The sequence below is a fragment of the Chenopodium quinoa genome, unplaced genomic scaffold, assembly GCF_001683475.1.
Source record: "Chenopodium quinoa cultivar QQ74 unplaced genomic scaffold, ASM168347v1, whole genome shotgun sequence".
NCBI classification, from domain to species: Eukaryota; Viridiplantae; Streptophyta; class Magnoliopsida; order Caryophyllales; family Amaranthaceae; genus Chenopodium; species Chenopodium quinoa.
In genome coordinates, this window is record NW_018745286.1 from 3,315,175 (window position 1) to 3,338,671 (window position 23,497).

General features: G+C 41.1%; 1 protein-coding gene across 1 annotated transcript; it reads right to left on the reverse strand.

Moving 5' to 3' along the window:
- Positions 1-220: 220 nt before the first annotated feature.
- On the reverse strand, positions 221-10,627 carry LOC110712122 (exocyst complex component EXO84C-like). Its single transcript, XM_021890553.1, has 7 exons — positions 10,383-10,627; positions 8,679-8,773; positions 6,466-7,501; positions 3,528-4,052; positions 1,504-1,692; positions 931-1,067; positions 221-838 (listed from the first exon to the last, which is right to left on the reverse strand). Exons 1-7 carry the CDS (start codon positions 10,476-10,478, stop codon positions 580-582), a joined length of 2,337 nt encoding a protein of 778 aa, XP_021746245.1. The 5' UTR covers positions 10,479-10,627; the 3' UTR covers positions 221-579.
- Positions 10,628-23,497: the final 12,870 nt, after the last annotated feature.

Sequence of the window (23,497 nt, forward strand, 5' to 3'; positions counted from 1 at the left end):
TGGAGGATAGGGTTTGTGTCAAATTCAACCAGGGTGATTTCGAGTTCGGGTCCAGCAATGCTTGTCCTAACCCCAAAGCCTCAGTTCTGGGGTTTCGGCTTAAGTAACAGGGCTGACTGTAGGGCATGAAAACAGACAAGTAAACACAAGACCCAATGGCTCCAAGGGTCTCCAATCTACCAGCTAAAGTGTAAAAACAAAGAGCCGGCCCAGGTTAATATCGGAGAGAAACTTGGCCTGTTTATATCAGGGCAAATTCGTCATTTCGCGTATAAAAGTAAGGGTGATAATGTCCAAAGCAAATGGACGGTTATCTGCAGTTTGAAACCATTCCTCTTTACACCAAGAACATAAGTACACTTGCCAAATATACCTGGTTTAAAATAACTTTATACTCTCTGAAAAGATTACTGACTAAATATTGACAACATGTTCTAACCTACTGAAAAAACCAAAAGGCATTACCCTATCTGGGCCTCAGATGACCTCTGCTTCTTCCTCTGACCTAAATCAGGCTTTCAAGAGCTACCAAAACCACCTTCATTCTCTACCAAGTGTAAGTACAATATCCTGCTGGTTTCAGCCCTCGTCATCAATAATATGTGAGGGGCTATCCAAATCTCCCGTTTCTGCAGAGGCAAAAGAATGGAACGAATCTACAGTTGAAGTACAGGAAATAGAGTCCTCGGAATCTGACACAATATGTTGTTGATGTAGAAAGTCATGTTCTTCTTGTTCTTCGTCTGGTTCTGATGCTTCTGACCCAGAAGCTCCAAGCAAAAGTTTATTAATGGCAGCCTTGGCAGCCTCAGAGAACCACTCATCCTCTGGAAGTGTGCTGAAAAAAAAAAAAAAAAAAAAAAAAAAACAGAATCATAAGAAAACAGCCATATATATTAGTTTAAAACCCATCAGAAGTAAATGGGATACCTCTGCGGATCAATGCCTCTTGCAGAAAAGGTTTTGACTGCACGAGCAATGATTCCAGATGCTAGCTGTAGCACATGTCTTGATGAATAGCCAGCAAAGCGTGCAATTTCAACAGTGAAATGCATATCAAGAGTCAACTGCCATGATAAACAATCAAAAAAAATTACTCCGTATTTCATTTGTTAGCAACCAAGTGTTTAAGGGAGGCACAAATAACAATTTACTGAAGTCATACACCACCTCAATTTTGATTTTGCACACCAAGCAGTATCAGATTAGAAGAAAAGGCATGCACTAATCTTCCAACACTCTTTGTTAATATGTCTGGGATCAGACTTCAAATGAGGTAGGTTTACAGTATGGTCAGTTAATAATGGGCAGCAAATCTTAGGCGACTCACACACTAACTTATAGTGAGATTAACAAGTTACTTGAATAATAACAGGTCACTCGAGTTTATTAAACAGTGTTACTTGGTATCACAATGAGTTATTACAAGATGGTTGATTTTAACCAAAAAATTGATGCGTCCTTGAATGAAGAAATACAAAAAAACCATACAAAATTAATTACCTGCTGCAAGCCAAATGGCTTTAATGGAACTGATTCATCCTCAAATACACCCCAAAATTCCTGTTCATCAGACAACCACATGACTATCGTTTCTGTCAGCCTTGCCAGTAGAACTTTCTGAAGCTTCTCTTTTCCAAGCAACACATCCCCAGCAACAGTAGCTAATTGTTGAAGCCTTGCAAATAAAGCCTGTGAAAATTTCAGGTCAGCTTCTTTTACAAATGAGATCTTGAGTAATACAATTCAGTCAGGCCACTGCATATCTGTGAATGACACGATACACCAATACTGCAAGGAAACAGCTAGCAGTTGGAGTTTCTGTGTTTCAAAAATATTCACGGGATCCCTATAATGTATTAAACCCCCAATATATTTTCAAAGGTTTAAAAGTTCTTGAAAAAAAAATAGTGGTTTTGACTTTTGAATGCCAACTACAGCACAATATTGACATAAGCATGTTAAATTGCTCTACAATCACTAAAAGATGACTTCGTCACTGTTGTCTCATTCAGAGAACCAAATCAATGGCACTATTTTCCAAGAAAGGCCAAATACATAATCCTGAGCTCTTAAAAGCATATCGCTGCTTATTATCTCTACAAAATATTTGGCTGCCGTAGAGCATTAACTGAAGGCTTATTTAAAAAACTAGCCTCAGAAAGGCTTATGAAACTATTATTATCTGTCCTTTTTCATTTTAGATGATGCTTGCTTTGGGTTTTATAGGATCTTTCTCAGCAGGACTGTGACTTGCCCTTTCTCTAAGTCTTAAGATATTTATGGGACGTTTGGTTGTGAAGCTCCAGAAAAGGAGAGAAGAACTCGGTTGTTTTTTCTGTGAGCCATGGGCATTAGGTTTTATTTGTTCATTCTCTACCTTCATTCCTCCAAAATTGGATCACCCCTATCAGTTACTCTTGAATCCCCCCCCACCTGGATTCCACTTGGACATCCTCTCTGAAATTGAGTCATCTGAGTATTTGGCAAATGGGTCATTCGGGTCGGGTCGGGTCATTTTGGGTCGACTAACATTCGGGTCGGGTTGGGTCAATTGGGTTTAGGGTATGGCTCAAGTCAGTTATCGGGTCGGGTCATATCAATTCAGTTTATGAGCTTGGCTACGGTTGGAGATGAACAATTTGAGTCATTTTTGGCACTAGACATTTTTAGTTCAGTTGTAAGGTAATTTTAGTTCAGGTTATTTCGGGTATCAGGTCTATTCGGGTCAAACACTTCGAGTTAACTTTTGGTCAGGTCAATTTCAGGTCGGGTCATTTCAGGTATCGGGTCAACTTCGGGTCGGGTACAATCGGGTCAGGTTGATTTCGAGTCAATGTTTTTGGGTCAATTTCGGATCACGGGTCGGGTCATCGGGTTTGGGTCAGAATTGTTAGGTCTACCCCATAGTAGTATTCACCAGACACAAAACAATAAATTGAACAGTGAGAAAAAAAAGATTGGCCAAGATCTCATCTAGAATAGATTGGCCAAAAAAGGTAGGCCAAAATCCTAACACCTAAAATAATCTCATCTATGCACAAGTCTCTCCTCAAAAGTACAATTCTGGAAAAAAAATTGCGGTCGGATTTGTTAGTTGGTATCATGATCCGACTACCAATGGTCCAATACAAGGCCTTGTGGATAAAACCCGAGAAAGCTGGCAGTGGATATGGAAAAAAATTAGAACGGCATGTGTTAGTCAAGAAGGGGAAGGCTTAGGCCATCTCGCTTGCTGCCCTACTTATTGTTATCTAGGATCTTGATTCCTGATTATACTTTACGTCAAACTTAGTGAAATTTTAACTAATAACGTCTCCTTTTGCTGATAATATAATACTATTCTCAAGTATACTGAACAGAAATTTCATCAAGGTCCAAAATGAGACGTGACTACTAGCACACAAACAGAGTGAATAGCATCATTAAACATAAAGTTTAAAATAAGTAACCAGAACGATGTAGAAATTAAAAGTCAAAGTAGCTAACTGTTTAACATGAAGCTAGAGCACCTAGAAGAGAATTACCTGGAATGGAAGTGAAGGAAGCGGAACTGATTCCCACTGTAAGTTCTCCCCTTCTTCATCAACATATATTCTGGCATCAAGCCGTGAATTCCCCTCTCTAGAATATATGAAGTTCAAAACATATTGCCGGCAAAAATGATCCCTGAGCTTGTCTAGAGAATGCTGAAGTTGACGTCTCCAATCCTTGAACTCAACAGCATTACCTCCTATAGACGAGATGCTCTCATGGGATCCAATGCTTGGATCATGAGTCTCCATATTAACATTCCAAATTCTTGACACTGCCATCGGGAGTAGCTCATCTGCAACACTGTTAGCAACCCCCAAAAGCGCAAGCTGTTGTGAATCTGTCTCAGCTTTAAAGGGAAGAGTCTCCTTCAGCTCTGTAATGCCATCATCCTCTGAAGGACTAGGTAAAGCTTTAGTTAGAAGGTCCACATAATTATCAAATAGTTGCACAGTTCTACTTAAAAGATTTCCCCCGAACTGTAGAATGGCCAAGGGAGTCAGCTGGTCAACAATATCCTGCAGTTCCATAAAAGAGACATTAAGAACCCAATAGACGGAAGATATTTGAGCAAGTTATATTAGATCATCTCATCTGAAAAAGGCTGGTGCTTTACCATATGGTGGAATTAAAAGGAAAAGGTGTAAATGAATCAAGCACAACGACATTGAATAAGTGATTTTGCTCAAACCATAAACCAAAAAAATTTGCTATTAAAGCATTGCGCCACAAGTATCAAAAATATTTGCTATTAAAGTGTAGCGCCACAAGTACCCACAACAGCTTTTTTTCCTTACCCTACCAAACCCCCTGAAACTAACCTGCATCTAATCCAAAACCTCTGAAGGACAAGATTTCTCATGCAATGCAAACAGCTCCTTCTAAGGTTACTTGCCAGTTGCCACTTCACACCGTAGAAATATATGTGAACAAGACTCACTATGCTCACACAGATATCAAGTGAAATAAAGTATTCTGGCCTACACTTTTGGAGCATGTGATTAATACTCTTTCCACCAAAAGCCAATCTCCACACAAAAAATCCTCCACACTAAAACCCTTGCCTTTAAAATAAAGTCTGAATACTGAGGAGGTCAATCCAAGACACTAAGAAAATAAATAAAAATAAATAAATAAAAAAAAAAGAAAAAAAAAAAAAACTACAATGAATCCTCAGTCGACACCCTAGCATTGTTCATTGCAGCTACTTGAAGATCAAGAATCTCAACTAAAGAAGAAAGCTCTCTATCTCCTCCGAAAAATTAAATAGCAAGTATTATTACACTATAAACCAAACATTGTGAATTCTAGGAAGGAGGAAAAAAAACAATCTCCTCTCCAAACATCTTCCCAATAATGAATGTGACAACCATTTCCGAGCCTCTCTAAAGGGGAAAATAAACTTCCAAAGAAAACAATGTGCCACTCTAAGAGTCACCCTAAGCATCCCACCCATTTGATGGATGGCTCAATGCCAATGGAACTCAAGAACACAAAGAAAATATCATAATCATTACCCAATTTTGCAACCTTCTTTTAAAAATAAAAAATTAAAATAATAATTAAAAAAAAAAAAAAGAAGAAGATGAAGTCTACATAAGACACCAAATTTCAACTCACATCACAAGATAATCTTTCCTCAAATTTGTAGACCCAGCTCACATTGACGTGCATATTCCAATACTAACTAGGATAAAAAGTATTTTGCAGCGTTGTAGGAATGCAGGAGCACTCCAGATTTCCAACAAGAAAAAATGGACGGAAAAAAAAATCTAAACTATGTACAGTATATATCAATCTTAACACCTATTTCAAATCAGACTACAGAGTTTTATTCTCCAGTCTAATTAACATAACTTTAGAATTTTTTCATTTTACTGGTTCCTGTCTTCCTTTCTCACTTAATCCAAATCAGAGTAAAAGAATATAAGTCTCCAGTCAAATTATCATAGCATTGGAATTTCTTGATGTTGCTGATTGCATTTATCTTCCTGTATAGACTAGTTTCTTATATCCTCATAAAAGCCTCATGAATTTGATACACTACTGTGAAAGGCTTAGCAAGATCATTACATAACATCCAAAATTACAGTACTCCTATCATCATTATTTGCATTTTACCTTGTAATACAAAATTAAACAACATGATATGCGACATCTAAACAGCATTATAATTAAACACGATTATACAAAGGCTGCAACAATAAAATACCCTCAATTTATCCAGTTTTTACTCAGCATGACAAAAGAAATGTCAGAAATTAAATGTAATTGCAACATTACTGATTGAAATGCACGGTCATTAAACATTTCTTCACTTCTAAAAATAAATAGAAACAAAACCAAAAAGCTTGTAGCTTGGGACAGAAAGGAATTTCCCAGAAAATAGCAAAGGAGAACAGGATGACAAAATATAAAAATAAAGAAAAAAAAATAAAAAAAAGAAAGAAAGAAAGTACGCAAAGACTTTAAATTTTCATCATCATCATCAACAACAACAAAGCCTTAGTCCCAAAATGATCTGGGGTCGGCTAACATGAATCGTCATAAGGAACCATACGATATAGAAAAAGGGACATAACAAGATAATCAGTTGAAATTTTTTTGAAAAAAAGGTGTGTAAAGTGAGAATCAGAAAGAGCATCCAAGTAAAAATTAAGGGAGTTTTAAAGTAAACTTTAAATTTTCATCAAACAAGAAAATTCTACTTAGGAAATGTACGATCAACCTTAGTTGTCTTCACACAAAACAACCTCCTAGATGTAGCCAGTTTGCATAGTCTCTTTATATTCTTAAATTTCCCCAATTTTCTTAATGGCTATTTTACCTAATATGTTAACTTTTAACAGCAGTTCATTGACTTATCTATGGTTCACGGAATGCATCAATACTTGTGATTTTATTAAGCAACATTTAAGAAAAGAAACTCACTTTGATAATAGAGATAAACTTCACTCCATTATTTATAAGAGCATTATCCGGTGAGGGTGCAAAAACTGACAAAGGAGATAAAAACCGAGGAGACAATATAGGACTCTCATCATTATCTGAAATGTCTAGAAATACTCGTCTTGCTCTTCTAAAGTTCATCTCCAAAACTTCATCCATATAAGGCCGCATTAGTACCATAAGCAACTTAGAGAGCTTGATTCCCTGTAATTCCATGATTATACAATTGCTGAGACTAGCCTGTACACAAACACTAGCTGCACGCAGTGCAGTAACTGTCTCAGATGAAGGCCCATGCTCCTTAACAAACCGCACAAAATATTCAATTTCCTCCTCTGCCCATTGAACCACTCTATTTGTGTATATAGGATCATCACCAAATGTAGAATGTGATTCCTTCGCAGCTAATGAGATAAAAGAAAATATAATTTTTGACAATGTAGCTGGGTATGTTTCTGGATAAAGGGAACATGATGGAACAGAAGCCTCAACTCTGTTTCTGAGGCGAGAAGCGTATCTTTTGAGCAGTATCTGATGTGCTAGGGGTCCTTTTCCAAGTTTTAGCAAACCACATAAAGCCTGCTTCAACTCAACGTCGCCAAGTGAAGGCGGACTGCTGATTCCTACAAACTGATCCTCAAGAGTAGCCTTTCTTTTCAAGAAAGCAGATTTATAAAAGGATACATTTGATGAAATATCTCCAGCACTTCTCAGGTCTGGTGAGCTTTTTTCCTCCATTTCTAAAGCTTCCAAGGCATCCTGCAGTTTGTGCTCAGCTAAGAGGAAATCGATCTTTTCCAAAAATATTCTTTTTGCATCGTAGGTGTCTTCACACAGCAAATCATCTTGCTCACAATTCTGCAATTCAGGTACGTTTTCTTGCTCACCAGCTTTGATGCACTCATCTAATTCACGAAATACGCCACTCTCCAGATCCTGTACCAAAATTCCTTGGGCAGAAATGTGCTTTCTCAGATCAGTCAATTCATGTTCCATTTCAACAACTTCTTCCGATAATCTGTGACATGATAAATTAACATATTAAAGCATGATCTTTAGGCATCCTATATAATGGTGCAACGCGCCATCGAATGACATCTCTAAGAGAAATATGAAATCCAATAAATTATGAGCTGGAAGGCAAATTTAACTTCTTCGATTTCAACTTTGATAGAAGTCTCATTATCTTTATATATTTTTATTTCACCCAAAGCTTTTCACTTCAAAGGCTTGTTAAACAAATTAAAATTACTCACTATTCACTAACACATTCTCAATGTTGATGAGCCAGGTTTGGTCCACAAACATGTTTCTTCTGAAGTTAAGGATGGGATTTTCAAAAGATGAACTTTCTTTCTCCAGACCTGAACTAGGGTTCAGGAGTAACAGTTTTCCCACTATTAATAACATACAAAAACGGAGGTTCATAATAGAAAAAAGCAGTCCTTATCATATCTAAGACCTTGATCACAAGACTAGTAACCTAAGATCGTATTTGAGTTACTAATGGAAAGTAGTGTCTCACTTCCACAAGGCATGTGACTTCATCTCTTGCATGATGCATCCAGTGCAAATTATGAGACCTTATTGCCACAATCACTTCATGTCTCCTTCAGATTATTGTATGTCATACACTGAAGACCAGGAGCTAACTAACAATTTAGTTAGACATTACTCACTTAACATGCCAAAATTAAGTTGCCTCTATGCAAAGACATTTAATCCAAGATTTAAAATTGTTTAATCAATCACATCGGTATCAATAAACCTACCATATTGTTAGCACAACTTTTACAGTTATATAAACTTCAACCTAGAATCTCTATACATGAGAGACAATTCAATGCAAGTAACATGGGAACATGTTTTGAGAAAAAGGGAGGTCATTAAACTTGATGAAAAATACAACCAAATATGTAGGCAACATCTTTCTCTTCAACACAGTGCTATTTTTGAATATCTAGCTTATTATTTAAAGAAGCAAAGATTTCTTACAATTTTGTATGAGACAAGTGATAGAACCTAAAACAATTCAGCTGCCCAAGTCCTCAACATGTATTCTAACCATCAACCGATAAAAAAATGCATGAAGGTCTGTGCTGTCAAATATGAAATTTTATATTTAAAGAGAATTTTGAATCAACAAGTGAATACTGGCTACAATAAAGGAAATTCAAAAGGTGGTTCTATGATACCTCAGGAAAGCCAAGTACTTTGCCCTTGTATTTCCACATAAATTCTCCACTGAATCCTTCAGATCCAACAGCTCACAGCACAATCTTCTGATTCCCTTTAGTAATTCATGTGCAACACGTGTGAGAGTAAGAAAGCAGCTAGATACATAGAAGGCCGAGAGGAACATAATAAAACCACAAAAGCTCAGTGACAGATCATAAAAATTAGCGAAAAATGGATAAACCAGATACCCGTAGCTCTAAAAAGAAAACAGTGCATATAATATAATGACGAATATGAGACTTAATTCATTCCTTGGCATCATTTTCTAAGATAGGTTAATATCAACACTGCAGAGCTTTAGAGGTACTTGAACTTTCCTTCACTGAGTTACACTCATCTTTATCCATCTGTCCTTCATTTTAGTCAGTGTTTGAAGGGTCATAAGTTCCATTTCATCTAAATGTTCAAGCTGAATCTTAATCTTATACATGTCCTTACCATTTTTGGGGTTGTTGTTCTCTTACATGGCTTCATTTCTTGTGGAAAAGTAGCTCTCGATTAGGGCTTTCTAGTCATTTACCATTTTTCCCTGTTGATGATATTGATTTGAATAAAATCTCCTTATTTAACATCCTTATCATATTTTGGAGCTTTCAAGTTCCAATTCCATGTCAACGTCTACAATAAACAAGTGTAACACTTCACAATCTTTCCCTCCTCCGAACTATTAATTTGCATTTTTTGTCTTAGAGTTAATGTACTTTGTACCTTTGAAGGGAATTTTCCAAATTTCTTTTTAGCATTGAAAATACTATTACAATCATTTTTACGTCCAAATTTAATTCACAGATCTCAAATAAACTATGTTACAGCAGAAATACTGAACCCTTGTGTGAAAAAACCAGCAAACTCCTAGGAGATCATCAACTAATGTTTTCAATTTTTCTGGGGGGTCTTCTAAAAACAGTCCCAAGTATAATCATCTTGCTAATGCTGGGTCTTTTCAGGTCTGTAATGCACAGAAACATAACAGAGATCTTATCAATCCTGCTGAATTCAGCTCCACAGCTTAATATATTGCTCCGATAATTCAATTATAAAGGTATATTCATGCAATCATGCGAACCATTTTTAGCCTACATAGAAAATTGTGGGCTGCTTACATCAAATGAGTTCCAAACAAACTCAATGTCAATTTTTTAACCAATATAATTATATAATTAAACTCTTTTCTATTCAATTTTTATTTCATTTCTAAGGCAAGTTTGATTCAACTAACCTTTTTTGAACTTATTTTGTCTAAACAAAATGTTCTATACTAAATTGTCTTATTGTTGTGTGAAATTGTCTTAAAATAACATATTTCATTTGAACTAATTCTCTAAATTAATTCAAAATAAGTTGAACAAAACGGGACTTGAGCCTTGACATAAAAACTCATTTTTCCTTTTCTACGTATTCATAGAATCATAGCTAAATTAACAACTAGAGGATCAGAAGTAAAATAATGCAAGCTTAATCGACAAAATATCAAATAAAACAGCAAAATAAGAAAAACCCAAAACCCGGGATCAAATCTCGAACATCATTCACCCTCGTAGCTCACCTAACATACGGTACACCCGCGTGTATAATAATGCGATCATTAAAAAAAAAAAAAAAAAACCACAAGACTATGAGTAAGTAAAACCCTAAAAAGTAAGAAATGAAAGAGAGTATACCTTTTCAGTGTTGGATTGAAAGAGAGAGTTGATCTTAGATTGAGGGATTATGCCTTCATGATATGAGAAATCTTCATCTTCGTCACTGCTCTCCATTGCAGAAAACCAACTTTTGAATCAAAACTTCTGGATTAATTTGCGATGAATTATGACAAAATTTTCAACTCAAGTATAAAGCTCACTTCAGGTTACCTACTAAGAAAAACCAGTGACCAGAAACTGTGCGTTTGAAAGCTGAATAATTGCTCAAATTAGTACCGAAAAGTCTTGTTTATTTGGCCATATTTTTTTCTAAATTAAAATTATTTTTACTAATTTTTTATTCCCTCCGTCACACAATATAAAGCTTATATTATATGGTTTTTTTTTAGTTTAGGTCAAATACGGTCTTTAAATTAACGTATTTGTAGGATTTTAATCCATCAACTATTAAGTGAGGCAATTTGGTCCCTCAACCACCAAAGAGTTTTATTTCCGGCCAAATAGTTTAAGGACCTTGCCTAGTCATCAATAGTTTAGGGTCTTGCAGTGCATACTTGGCAATAGTTTAGGGATTTGTCTACTTAGTCATCAATAGTTTAGGGACTTCCCTAAAAAGTGCTTATGATTACATGAAAAAAAATGCTAAAACTAAATCAGTTAATAGTTTAGGGATTTGCATTTAATGTATCAACATATTTGTAAGCAAGTTATCCAAAACTTAGTTCTGTAAAAAAAATAGATGTTACAAATTAAAATATATATTGTTGTATGATTCAAATGCTAGTAGATTAGGTTTCATTCAGTTACATATAATCACGACTTAAATACGTCGAAATCTAACTCAAATAAATTCAAACCATGCCTCACAAAAGTTCATACGATTTTCCTCTCCTTTTAATCAGATGATTCTCCAAATTCCCACACAATCTTAACAATGGAGCTCGTTTTTTTTTTCTTTGAGGGTAAAAAGTCACTTTCAATAGTATTCTTTTATTTTTAATAATACTCCACTATTTTCTCTCGTCAAAAAAAAGTTCAATATCTTTTTTTTAAATCCACACCAAAGTTTTGCAAGAGTAAATTTTAAGGTCCCTAAACTACTTTTGGTAGGACTGTTTTTGCCAATCCCTAAACTATTCTCTTTAATCAATTAATTTGACAAGTCCCTAAACATTATATTATACACAAACTGGAGTCCGCACCCAATAGTTCGTGCGGCGACGGTAGCAGTAATGGCAGCAACATCCTTACTCCATTCTTCCACCACCTGCAAAATCCCCTTACTCCATCCTTCTACCACCTTCAAAATCCTCAAATAAACCAAAATAATACTAAGAAAAAACAAAATCCCTAAAATAAAAACAAATCGCAAATTAAAACAACTAATAACAATTGGAGGTGCTAATGGCGGCGTGGCATTGGCTTAAGGTACAGGTCGTGGTGGTGCGGCTTCGGCTTAAGGTAGAGGTGGTGGTGGCTGCGCGACGTCGGCTTGAGCGAGGAAATACGATAATTTTCGAAAGCTAGAATTAGCAGATTCGAGCGCATTCGAAGTTGCAGAATCCAAGAATTGTTTGGAAGAGAGAGACGACACCATTGAAGGTAGAAGCTTAGAGAAGAATAATTGGTGAAAGGGGCAGTAGTTTTGAGGGAGGAGAGAGAAAATTAGTGTAGGTGGTGGGAAGGGAAATGGTTGTAAGGAGGAGAGAGAAAACAATGATGTTGGGTGAAATTTTCATTTGTAGCTTTTGAGATTTAATGACAACAATTTTGACTTTGGGTTAGGGAATATTAATCAAGTGTGGGATCAAGGCCTAAAATCATATAAGCCAACAAATGGAACCTATCAGCTAATAGAAGATACATATCATCCAATAAAGGAAATATATCAGCTAACAAAAGATACTTATCAGCCAACAAAAGGAACATATCTGCCAACAAATGAAGCATAACAGCCAACAAATAAAGCATAGCAGCCAACAAAAGGATGAAATCAGCAAACAAAAGCATTGATATATACATATCAGCCAACAAAATGAAACATATAAGCTAACAATTGAAATATACATATCAGCTAACAAAATAAAGATATCAGCCAACTGATATCTGATAGCAGCCAACAAAAGGAACATATCAAAAAAAAAACATTAAAAAAAAAACCATATCAGCCAACAAAAGGAATATATTAGCCAACACAAAAACCATATCAGCGAACAAATAAAACATATCAGCCAACACAACATATCAGCCAACAAGCTAGTGAAATATATAAGCCTAGCCTATCGCACGTAATTATGTGTGCGGCAGTCCGCACCCATTCCTTCTCTATAATAAAATAATAATTAAATTTTGTCACATAATTTTAAATGGTCCCTGAACTACTGATTACTAAACAAGGTCCCTAAACTATTTAGCCGGAAATAGTACTCCTTGGTGGCTGAGTGACCAAATAGCCTCACTCAATAGTTGAGGGACTAAAATGCTACAAATACGTTAGTTTAAGGACCGTATTTGACCTTAAATCTGGGTTTTTTCATGAGAATTAAAGATTGTATTTCTTCTTTACCATTACTGATATTTATTAAACTGAACTTATTTTTACTGAACTATAATTATTTTTTGCTTTTTAATAAGAAAGAACTAAAATTATTTTCACTAAATTGAACTTAATTTAACAGGAGCTGACTCTGACTCTACAGCAATGGCAATAGTAGCTTCAGCAGCAGCAGCAGCAGCGGTAGCAGAAGTCTCGACAACAGTGTAATACCCCGTATTTTTATATGTATTTTAATATAAATAAGTATTTCTTAAAGTATTTTAATAATTCGAAATAAATTATTTGTGGAGTTTCATTAATTTAAAAAGAATTATTTTAATTAAAAGTTAATTTGAAATTATTTAATAATCTTGAAAATATTTTATTCATGATTTGGAAATATTGGGGCATATTATTTTATAAAAGGAAATTTTAAAGTCAATGAGTTTTTAAAGAAAGTTAAAATACTAGTTTGACTAGGAAAGGGATCATTAAGGGTAAAAAGAGAATTTAAATTTAGGAGGGTTTTAGAAAAGAGAGTATAAATACCCATCACATGGGCAAATTAAACTTTGCCTAAGGTGGAGAATACCCAAAAGTAACTCTCTTTCTCTCTCCTCTTATTTTTTCTCTTTTTTTCTCTTAAATTTTCCCCTTCCAATTCCCCTTTATTTTATTTTTGTTTCAATCACCACCTACGCACACCCCACCACCGCCGGCCACCACCACTGTTGCCCACCGGCCGGCGACCACCACCACCATCAGCACTCGCCAACAGCAGCAGCCACCAGGCGGGCGCGGCAACAGCGTGCCGTGGTGGTGCTGTGCGCTGGTGTTCGAACAAAAAAAAAATTATTCTTTTTGATTTTTAATTAAATCTACCCTTAATCTAATTATTGTTTTTGGGTTTGTGATGATATTTATGATGTTTGGTGATAAGTATTTTGTATATAAATTTTCAGATTTGGTTTTGAATTAAAAGCCCCAAATTATAAACCCTAGGTTTCTAAGTTTATGTATATTGATGGAAATTATTTATGGGTGATTTAAATTATTGAAATAAGTGTTTTAAAACACAATTACAGCAATTTTGTTAATTAAGTTGGAATTTTTATATATAAGCTATAATTATGTTTCTTGAAAGGATTTTTAATTACCCATTAATTGGGAATAAAAGTAAGGGTTTTAAATTAAATTTTATCTTATTTTAGAGGGTTTATGAGTGATTTAAAGAGGGTATATATCGCTGGAAATTTGTGTGGAATAGGTATTAATGCCTCATTGTAATTTTGGTTTGTAGGAGACTTCCAAGTGAGTGATTTTATTTAGTCGTGGCGATTTTGAGATCATATTCAAGGTACGTTCGCGTACTTGGTAATTATTTGAATATGTAGAAGCATGCTAGGCTTTGTTTAATTAATTCCAAGTAGTATCATGATAGGTGTTGGTTGGAAGCTTTTTCAGGTGATGAAGCATTTTCATGAGGGGTGTTTCGGGGGTTTTTGATGTGTCCTGCGGGAGAGTTACAATTCCAAGAATGCCCTTCGACCGCCTGTACCTGCAAAACCACGAAGACTCCGGTTGGGTGGAGCTCCGCCTCCGACGATCAAGTCAGTGATGTACGGGAGGAAGAAAGTGCGTAAAAGAGTAATTACTTCTCGCGTAATGGGAGAATTCCGCAATTAAGATTGCTCGGTTTTAGTGTAAAATGTATTTATGATCGTATTGAATGCCAAAGGATTGTAAGTGTATTCTAATAGAAGGAATTGAATGCCCATTAATGAGGATTCTCCCACTATTTATAGTGGGGAGCATTGGTTCCCCATTTAGGATTCCTAGGACACGTGTCAGCAGGGGATTAGAGCCCTGCTGACCAATGGCGAGATGACACGTGTCGCGCTGCCATTGGACCACGTGGCTGGGGTTAAATTACCCCAAACATTTGCCCCTCTCAGGTGCTGACGGAGCATTTTTTTTTTGAACCCTTCGAATTCTAACTGAAGGGGGAAAAGCAGAAGGGGAAGGGTCGCGCCCCTTCGCCTTCCGGGACAAACCCTATAAATAGGGGAGGAAGCACACGAAGCCTCATTTACAAACTTCGTGAAATTTCTTGAATTTTGAGAGCATCCGGCATTTGAGAGCATCCGGTACTTGAAATTCAGAGCACACGGAGATTTGATAGTTTTACGAGCAGCCGATATTAGACCGCCTGTGCAGTAGCAAGCAAGCAAAAGATTTTTGAGAGGGTACTTCAGATAACCCAGCCGGTATTCAAACCGCCTGTGTCTTCGCAAGCATCCCTAAGAAATTTCTTGAGGTTCCAACACTTTTCTTCTCTAGGTACCGTCTCTATTCCTTCTTGCTTTTCCATGTATTTCCGTTTGAGTCTTTTTCTTGCATTTTTGTTTACAAGTCCCATAGGTAGATGGACCCTTTATACCCATACCCGGACCATAGTTGTGAACTCAGCCGGTCAATTAGTACGGCTGAGTCTAGAACTGGATCTGCCACCTCTGATCTCTGGAATTTCCCCTTTTCAACGCCTGTATCGACCGACTCCGTGTCTGTGCAGGACACCATGGCCAGAATTAGGGGAACAGCAATGGACCCCAATTACAGAGGCGGGGACTCGAACGAGTTATCGCCTGAAAATCGAGGACCAGGCGGGGAGGTTAGAGAACCATCCGGCGGTACCCCCGCCACCCCAAGCGATAGCATTCTAGGCTCCTACAACGAGGAGACCTCTCCGGCTGAGGAGGCTGAGCAGCCAGGAGCTGCCAATGATGCTCCCAACTCCCCAGCCGGCTCCTATGACGGACGGGTTGAAAGTAGTAGCTCCAGCTACTTAACCGTATCGGAAGATAGCGAGGAGGCGGAGAGGCCTTCGTGGCAAAGCCGAAATGACCCTCTCATGATCGTCGTCTCCTTAAAGGACCGCGCCCTCATGCGGTCTTCCCTTCTGGACTTTATTACTAGGCGGCCGCTTGGTGAGGGGTACAAGATGACCGTGCCGGGGGAGTTCGGGATGGTCGTATGGGAAGATGACCGGCCCAATGCTAACAGCTGGTTTGGATGCTACGAGGCGGCTTTCCTAGCCGGCGTCCGCTTCCCTCTTCATAACACAATCAGGGCCATACTTAGGGGGTATGGCCTTGGCATTTGGCAGCTCACCCCAAATTCTTGGGTGAATATCTTATGGTACATCGCCGCCTGCGAGATGCAGGGTCTCAACCCCGGCTGGGAGGCGTTTGCCCACATGCACTATTTGAGCCGGAGCCCAGGCGGCTGGAGGGCCTGGTATACCTTGACTACTCACCCCAAGTACATGATGACCTTGGACAAGCCGTCCAAGTGGTCGGACTGGAAGAACCGGTTCTACCTGGTCAAAGCTCCGTCTGAAGAGGAGAACAAGGAATACCGGACCTACAACCGGAAGCCAGAGCTTTTGGGGCAAAAGTGCCGGCTGCCCCCTGTCCCTGATAACGACCGGGTGGCCATTCTGGACTCCGGTTTCTTCGAACTGACTTCTACCTCTCTCACATCCGGGGAGATAATAAGGGTACCCAAGAACTGGGTGCCCAAACACGAATTTTTCAAGGACGAGTGTTTCTTGTCCGCCTGCGGGCTTAGCAAAATGTGAAAAACCAAAGGTTAAGAACCCTAGCTGGTTAATTTTGTTGCCGGCTCCCCTTCTTCTCTTGATTGCAATGTAATTCATATTTCTGACCGGATGTATTTTTGTTTTGCAGAAGAAGCTAAGAAGATGCTACCTTCCGCCAAGACACCCACAAGGAAGGCTTCAGATATCCGCAAGGAGAATCTGGAGAAGAAACTTGCCGCTCAGGCGGCTAAAAAGGTTAGACCGCCTGACCTTCTCTATGCGCTTGGCTTTGATGTCGCTTTGGCTAGTTATTCATCAAACCGCTTGTGGTTTTGTTTCAGGATGGGGGTGTTATTCCCCGCTCTTTACAAAAACAGATCCGGCAAAGGCCGTCTGTTGAGGAACCGGCACTCAAGGTGCCAAAAACTGCTTCTACCGATCGGGCTACAACCGGCGGTAAAACAATAAAGACCCCAGGCGGGTCTAACTCTGAGAAGGCCTTAGAGGCCACTCCAATAAGGACCGCAACCGGTCCATCTGCTTCTGGAAGCCAAAAGGCTTCCCAAAAAGGTACAAACCCTTTTGATCTCACATTGCTCGACATACCCATGCGGGTAAAATCGTACTCCTCTTCGCAGCCGGGAGATTCTCCGATCAGCCGGCTGTCCGTTTGTGGAGCGTACGCAACATTCTCACCGTCTTTTTTTGGTGCAGATAACTCACCACGCTGGCCGGACGCTGCTCAATACGCCCGTGCCATGCTAAAAGCCGTCCCCCGGGACGAGAAGGAGGCGATTCCTGGAATCAATACCTTCAATGCCGACCGGGTTATGGTCGACCTGGCCGATGTAAGTAATTGAGTACCCACCCGGCACATAATTTGTTATATACCCATCCGGTCTTTCAACTAATACCGGTTGTGTTGTTGTTGCAGGCACTGCTCTGCGTGGAGGGGCTTAAGAGGGCCTACATCCGCAAACAGGAAGAGGTAAGAAGAGCCAAACGTTCTGCGGATGACGCGCATAGCGTTGCTCATTATTCAATGATTGTGCATGACTTAGAGACTAAAGCTATAATCATGCAACAGGCGGATCAGGTCAAGTCCCTCCAAAAGGCCCTCTCAGAGCAAAAGCTGAAAATGGACAACCTCCAGGCGGCCCTAGATAACGCTGAAGATGAGCTGAAAAAGCATGAAGAGCCCCTCAAGCGGCTCGACCAGGCGGAAAAGGACAGCAAACGGCTGCAATTAGAAAATGACCGCCTGGTCAAGGAGGCTGCCGCTGCTCAGCGTAATTTCCAGTCCACCCTAGAGGCTGATCAGAGCCGGCTCATAGAGGAGAATGAGCAGGACTGCCAAAACCGAATGAAGAGGGCGTTCTCCATCATCCACCCGGGTGCAAACTATAACGTCTGGGAGCTCGCCTATAAATATGCAGACCTGGCCATTCTGGCTGAAGAGGAGGGTCAGCCGGGGCCCGGACCGTATGAGCAATGGGTGGACGCCGAGTTCCAGCATATGCAGGCGGAAGCGGCTTCTTTGGAGACGACGGTCGAGGATGAGGATCCCGGCTCCGTCCCCAACACCAACACAGCTCATGCGGAAGGGAGCCAAGCTCAGGGCGACCGGGTTACAGTGAATGTAGAGTAGCAACGACCTTCCGGCCTGCGCGCCGTTCATTATCTTGTAATAGCGCCGGAAGGGTCGGACTACTCTGCTATTGTCTTCTATTTTGAGCATTAACATTTTCACCGGCTGTGCCGGTTTATCTTTTTGTAAACAATTTTAACATTTTCGCCGGCTATGCCGGCTATTTCTGCTATAATTCAACCGGTCGGTCCGGTTTTTGAATGAATTTGCTTCTTTTCCTTTCTGCTGTTTTGAATGTCGCATCTTTCTTGCTTTGATAATTTTACAAGGATAGCCAAGAAAACCCAGCCGGCATAACCGCCGTCTGTGTCTTCGCAAGCTAGGCAAAGAAATTTGTGAAGGTAGGCCAAGAAATTTGCGAGGGTAGACAAGAGAACCCAGGCGGTACAATTACCGTCTGAGTCTTCGCAAGCAACTATTTCAAGTAACTATTTTTTGCCTTGCATGTTTTTTGAATGAATGTGTTTCCGCATGACTTGTTGGGATTAGGGTAGGTAATTGCCCCTGGATAGGAGACTGGTATAAACGAAATGGTGCCAGGCGGCTATCCATATGCTATAGCGCAAATGCTAAGGTTTTATCTAAGTGCCAAGTATCAACCGTTTGTAACGGTTGCCGGTTGGGTTTTCGCAAGAACACCCTTCATAAATTCTTGGCCTAACCCAGATGCTTGTCCGCCTGCCTTCTCTTAGTCGATTAGGCGGGACATTAGGTACCGGCTGTCTGTTTTGAGATCAGCCTTTAATGGTACTCGATCCAAAGAGGGGGTCGGATGCATGTTTGGGAATGCTAACCCGCAATTCTTTGGTGCCATGGATCAATCAGGCGGTCAGGGCCGCCTGATTTTTGATCACGAGAACAATTTTCCACCCAAATGGGAGATGTTCTCTTCGATGAATTCACCCGAATGGGCGTCACCGGTTGATTCTTTTAATTTCCGGGCCTGCTTGTGTTGGGCACAAGATCGGGCGCATGGGAAATAAATAAAGGGTGCCGCCTGTGTTAAGCACAAGACATGGCGCATGTAAGCACTATATGTAGTAAATTTTTCTTTATTAATTATATAGAAATATACAAAAACTATACAATTTCTAGAAGTAGTAATTTTTTAGATTATCTACATTCCAAGTTCTAGGCAGCTTTCTACCGTCTGGGGTTTCCAGGCGGTATGTGCCGTCTCGTACTTCTTCAAAGATCCGGTAGGGTCCCTCCCAGTTTGGGGTTAATTTGCCTTGCTCATTGGCCCTACCGGTTGCTTCCATTTTGCGAAGCACAAAATCTCCTACTTTCAGGGGCCGTTTGTGAACCCGCTTGTTGTAGGCTCGTGTCATTCTCAGGCGGTAAATCTCATGGCGTAAAGCTGTGTTGCCCCTTCGCTCTGGGAGAGCATCCAATGCAAGCCGCATGGCTTCCCAGTTGGCTGCTTCATCATATAGCATGATGCGAAGCGTTGGCTCATAATGTTCGATGGGGAGCACCGCCTCAGTGCCGTATGTCATGAGGAATGGGGTTTCACCGGTTGCCCCTTTTTCAATGGTCCGGATGGCCCAAAGGACATGAGGTAGTTCCTCTGCCCATAGTCCACCGGCTCTTTCCACCTTCTTCTTTATACCGTCTGAGATCAGTTTATTGAAGGCCTCTACTTGACCGTTTGCCTGAGGACGACCAACGGATGCAAAACAATGGGAGATTCCTTGGTCTCCCAACCAGCTCTTGAGGACAGGCGTTTCGAATTGAGGTCCATTATCAAAGACCATAGACATTGGAACCCCAAACCGGGTGATAACGTTTCTCCAAATGAAGGAGATCACGTCTTTTGTTTTTATGCCTTTGACCGCCTCTGCTTCAACCCATTTGGTGAAGTAATCCACTGCTACCAAAATGTATCGGCGACTGCCTGATGCAGGCGTATACGGACCCAAAATGTCCATGCCCCATTTTGCGAATGGAACCGGACTATGAATGGCTGTCAAGTCAGTTGCCGATCGATGTATCAGCCGGGCGAACTTTTGGAAGTTATCACACCGTTTCACCAAATCCATGGCGTCTGCCTCAAGAGTGGGCCAAAAATAACCCTGCCGTCTGGTTCTTCTTGCCAAGGACCTGCCGCCTATGTGTGAGGCACAAAAACCCGCGTGCAGATCCTCTAGAACCTCTCTTCCCCTTTCAGGGGTTACGCACTTTAGAAACGGCTGTAGATAACCCTTCCGGAGAAGTTCTCCATGATGAATAACAAAGCTCAGAGCACGCTTCTTGAGCGCCATCGCTGCTGAAGGGTCATCCGGTAAGGTACCGTCTGCCAAGTAAGCCCGGATGGGGTCCATCCAGGTGGCGCTTCGATCCAGGATACCTATGGGGTCATGATCGATGCTTCTTTTCTCAATGACTTTCCAAAAAACCGTTCTAGGTGCATCACAGGAGGCGGATGATGCCAACTTGGAAAGGGCATCCTCCTAATTATTCTCGGACCGGGGCACCTGACTTAGATGAAATTCGTCAAGTGACACGACCTCCTCTCTGACCGCCTGCAGATATTTGATCATAGCCGGATGGGTGGCCACGTAGTCACCATTGTACTGGCTAACAATCAATTGAGAGTCTGAGCAGGCGGCAATTTTTGTTGCCCCTGCTGCCTTACACATGCGTATACCAGCTAGCAGGGCTTCATACTCCGCCTCATTATTAGAGGCTTGGAACCGGAACCGTAGTGCATACTCAAACTTATCCCCTTCTGGGGAATGACATATAACGCCTGCACCACAGCCGTTCATCGTAGAGCTACCGTCTACGAATAACTTCCAAATCTAATCAGGATTTTCCGGTTGTACCGGCCTAGTCATCTCGACAATGAAGTCGGCAAACACCTGACCTTTCATTGCCCGCCTGGGTTCAAAAGTTATTTCAAGGCTCTGTATCTCAACAGCCCACTTGATCATTCTGCCGGATGACTCGATGGTGGTCATTGGGCGCTTGAGCGGCTGGTCCGTATATACAGTCACCGGGTGAGCCAAAAAGTAAGGTTTCAACCGTTTGACTGCGACGAACAGGGCCAACCCAAATTTTTCGATCATGGGGTACCGGAGTTCAGCATTCTTAAGCACATGACTGATGAAATACACCGGCAGCTGATTACCGTCTCTCTCAGCGAGGAGAACGGCACTTAGGGCATGATCAGAGACGGCGAGGTACATGTAAAGGACCTCCCGGGGCAGGGGGCTCACTAGCCTTGGCAACGAGTGCAAATGCTGCTTTAGCTTTTGGAATGTTGTTTCCGCCTCTTCACCCCACTCGAATTTGGACCTCTTCCGGATGGCCTGGAAGAAGTAGAGGCACTTGTCACCTGACCGGCTGAGAAATCTTCCCAACGCCGCCAGGCAACCGGTCAATTTCTGGGCTTCTTTCACAGTGCGAGGAGACTGCATGTCTATGACCGCCTGCACTTTTTCCGGATTAGCCTCTATGCCCCTTTGATCGATCAAAAATCCGAGAAACTTCCCAGACTCAACACCAAATACACACTTCTTTGGGTTAAGCATGACCCGGTGCCGCCTGAGTGTGGTGAATGTTTCTCGGAGGTCCAGTAGGTGATCCGTCTGCAGCTTGGATTTGACTATCATGTCATCAATGTACGCCTCTACATTCCTGCCAATCTGATTGATGAAAACGGTATTTATCATGCGCTGGAATGTAGCTGGTGCATTTTTTAACCCAAACGGCATGACCTTGTAACAAAATAACCCCTGATCAGTGACGAAGGCCGTCTTCTCTTGATCTTTTTTCCATAGGGGTATTTAGTGGAAACCTGAGTAGGCATCCATGAAACTCATCAAAGCATGACCGGCTGTAGAGTCGACCAGATTGTCGATCTTTGGAAGCGGGTAACTGTCCTTTGGGCATGCTCTGTTTAGATCTGTGTAGTCTACACACATCCGCCAGGTACCATTCGGCTTTTTCACAAGGACAATGTTTGCTACCCAATCCGGGTAGTAGCATTGCCGGATGAACCCAGCTTCTAACAATTTTTTGACCTCAGCCGCTGCCGCCTGAGATCTCTGTTCACTGTGGTCCCTCTTTTTCTGCCTAACCGGCTTCTTTTTAGGATCTACGGCAAGCTTATGGACAGCTAGATCCGGGCTGACGCCTGGCATCTCCTACACTTCGAAGGCAAAGATGTCTTTGAATTCTCTTAGAAGTTGGAGCAAGTCTGCTCCCAACCGTTCATAAGCAACCGTCCCAACCTTGACAGTTCTGTCAGGACGGCTGTCGTCTAAGACGACATCAATGCAGTCACCAGCCGGCTGAGGTCATTGATCATCTGACCTTTCCCCGGCTAGTGATTGCTATTTTTCTGATTTGACGGGGTCCGTCTGGCCCGCCTTTCTTTTCTTACCGGCTGCCCTTGGAGCCGGGACTGCTGCATCGCAGTTATTAAGGCCTACGGGGTTGTCGTCGCCGGCTGCCCCCATAGTTGGTCTGACGTCAGAGAGATAGCACTCCCTAGTCGTCCTTTGGTCCCCCTTGAGGGAACCGACTGTACCATCGTCCTTTTCAAATTTGACAAGCATGAGGGAGGGAACGATGACAGCCTTGGACTCATTGAGGGTCGGACGGCCAAAAATCATGTTGTAGGCGGCAAGCTCTTCTACAACCAGGAATTTAATCACCATATGGCGTCCTTCCCCCTTTTCACCCAGCCGGATTGGAAGATCTATGCTCCCTACCGGATGCACTACACCTCCCCCAAAGCCAACAAGCGGGTGGGGCGCCTGGTGCATGCTACTGGATTTGTACTTGAGCTTGGTCAAGCATTGATAGCTGATTAGGTCAGACGAGCTCCCGGTATCTATTAGGATCCGACCAACTCTCTGATTGGCAACCTTGCATTCGATGACTATGGGGTCATCGTGAGGCCGTCTGACCTTGCCCCGGTCCTTTTCAAAAATAAGGACCTCAGGAAATATGTCTTTCGACGCCTGGGTCTCCTCAACTGAGTTAACCAGCTTCCTGATGTTGTCTTTGGTGCCCCGGATAGTGGGACCCCCACTGGCAAAGCCGCCTGCTATTGTGAAGATAGTCTCTTCATCCGTTTCTGAATTTGCAAGAACAACTTTTGCCGCCTGCCCTTTCTTGGCCAGGGTGTTGCCCTTGGCTTTGGGCAGGTAGGACTTTAGAGCCCCTTCATCAGCCAGACGGTCTAATAGCCGCCTGAGGCTATAGCAACCATTAGTGTCATGGCCAACATCCTCATGGTACTGGCAGTATTTGCTTTTGTCCCGGCTGCCTACAGGACTTTTCATAACAGCCGGCTTGTCGAGAGACATCCGGTCCTTGATCTCCATGAGGATGGA

Bases quoted from the DNA above. Each gene is read 5' to 3' on its own strand.
- LOC110712122 (XM_021890553.1), bottom strand. From the start codon at position 10,478: ATGGAGAGCAGTGACGAAGATGAAGATTTCTCATATCATGAAGGCATA. The intron at 4,053-6,465 runs GTGAGTTTCTTT...ATGGAACTGCAG, and splicing joins AGTTTATCTCTATTATCAAA to GATATTGTTGACCAGCTGAC. The intron at 1,068-1,503 runs GTAATTAATTTT...TTATCATGGCAG, and splicing joins AGCCATTTGGCTTGCAGCAG to TTGACTCTTGATATGCATTT.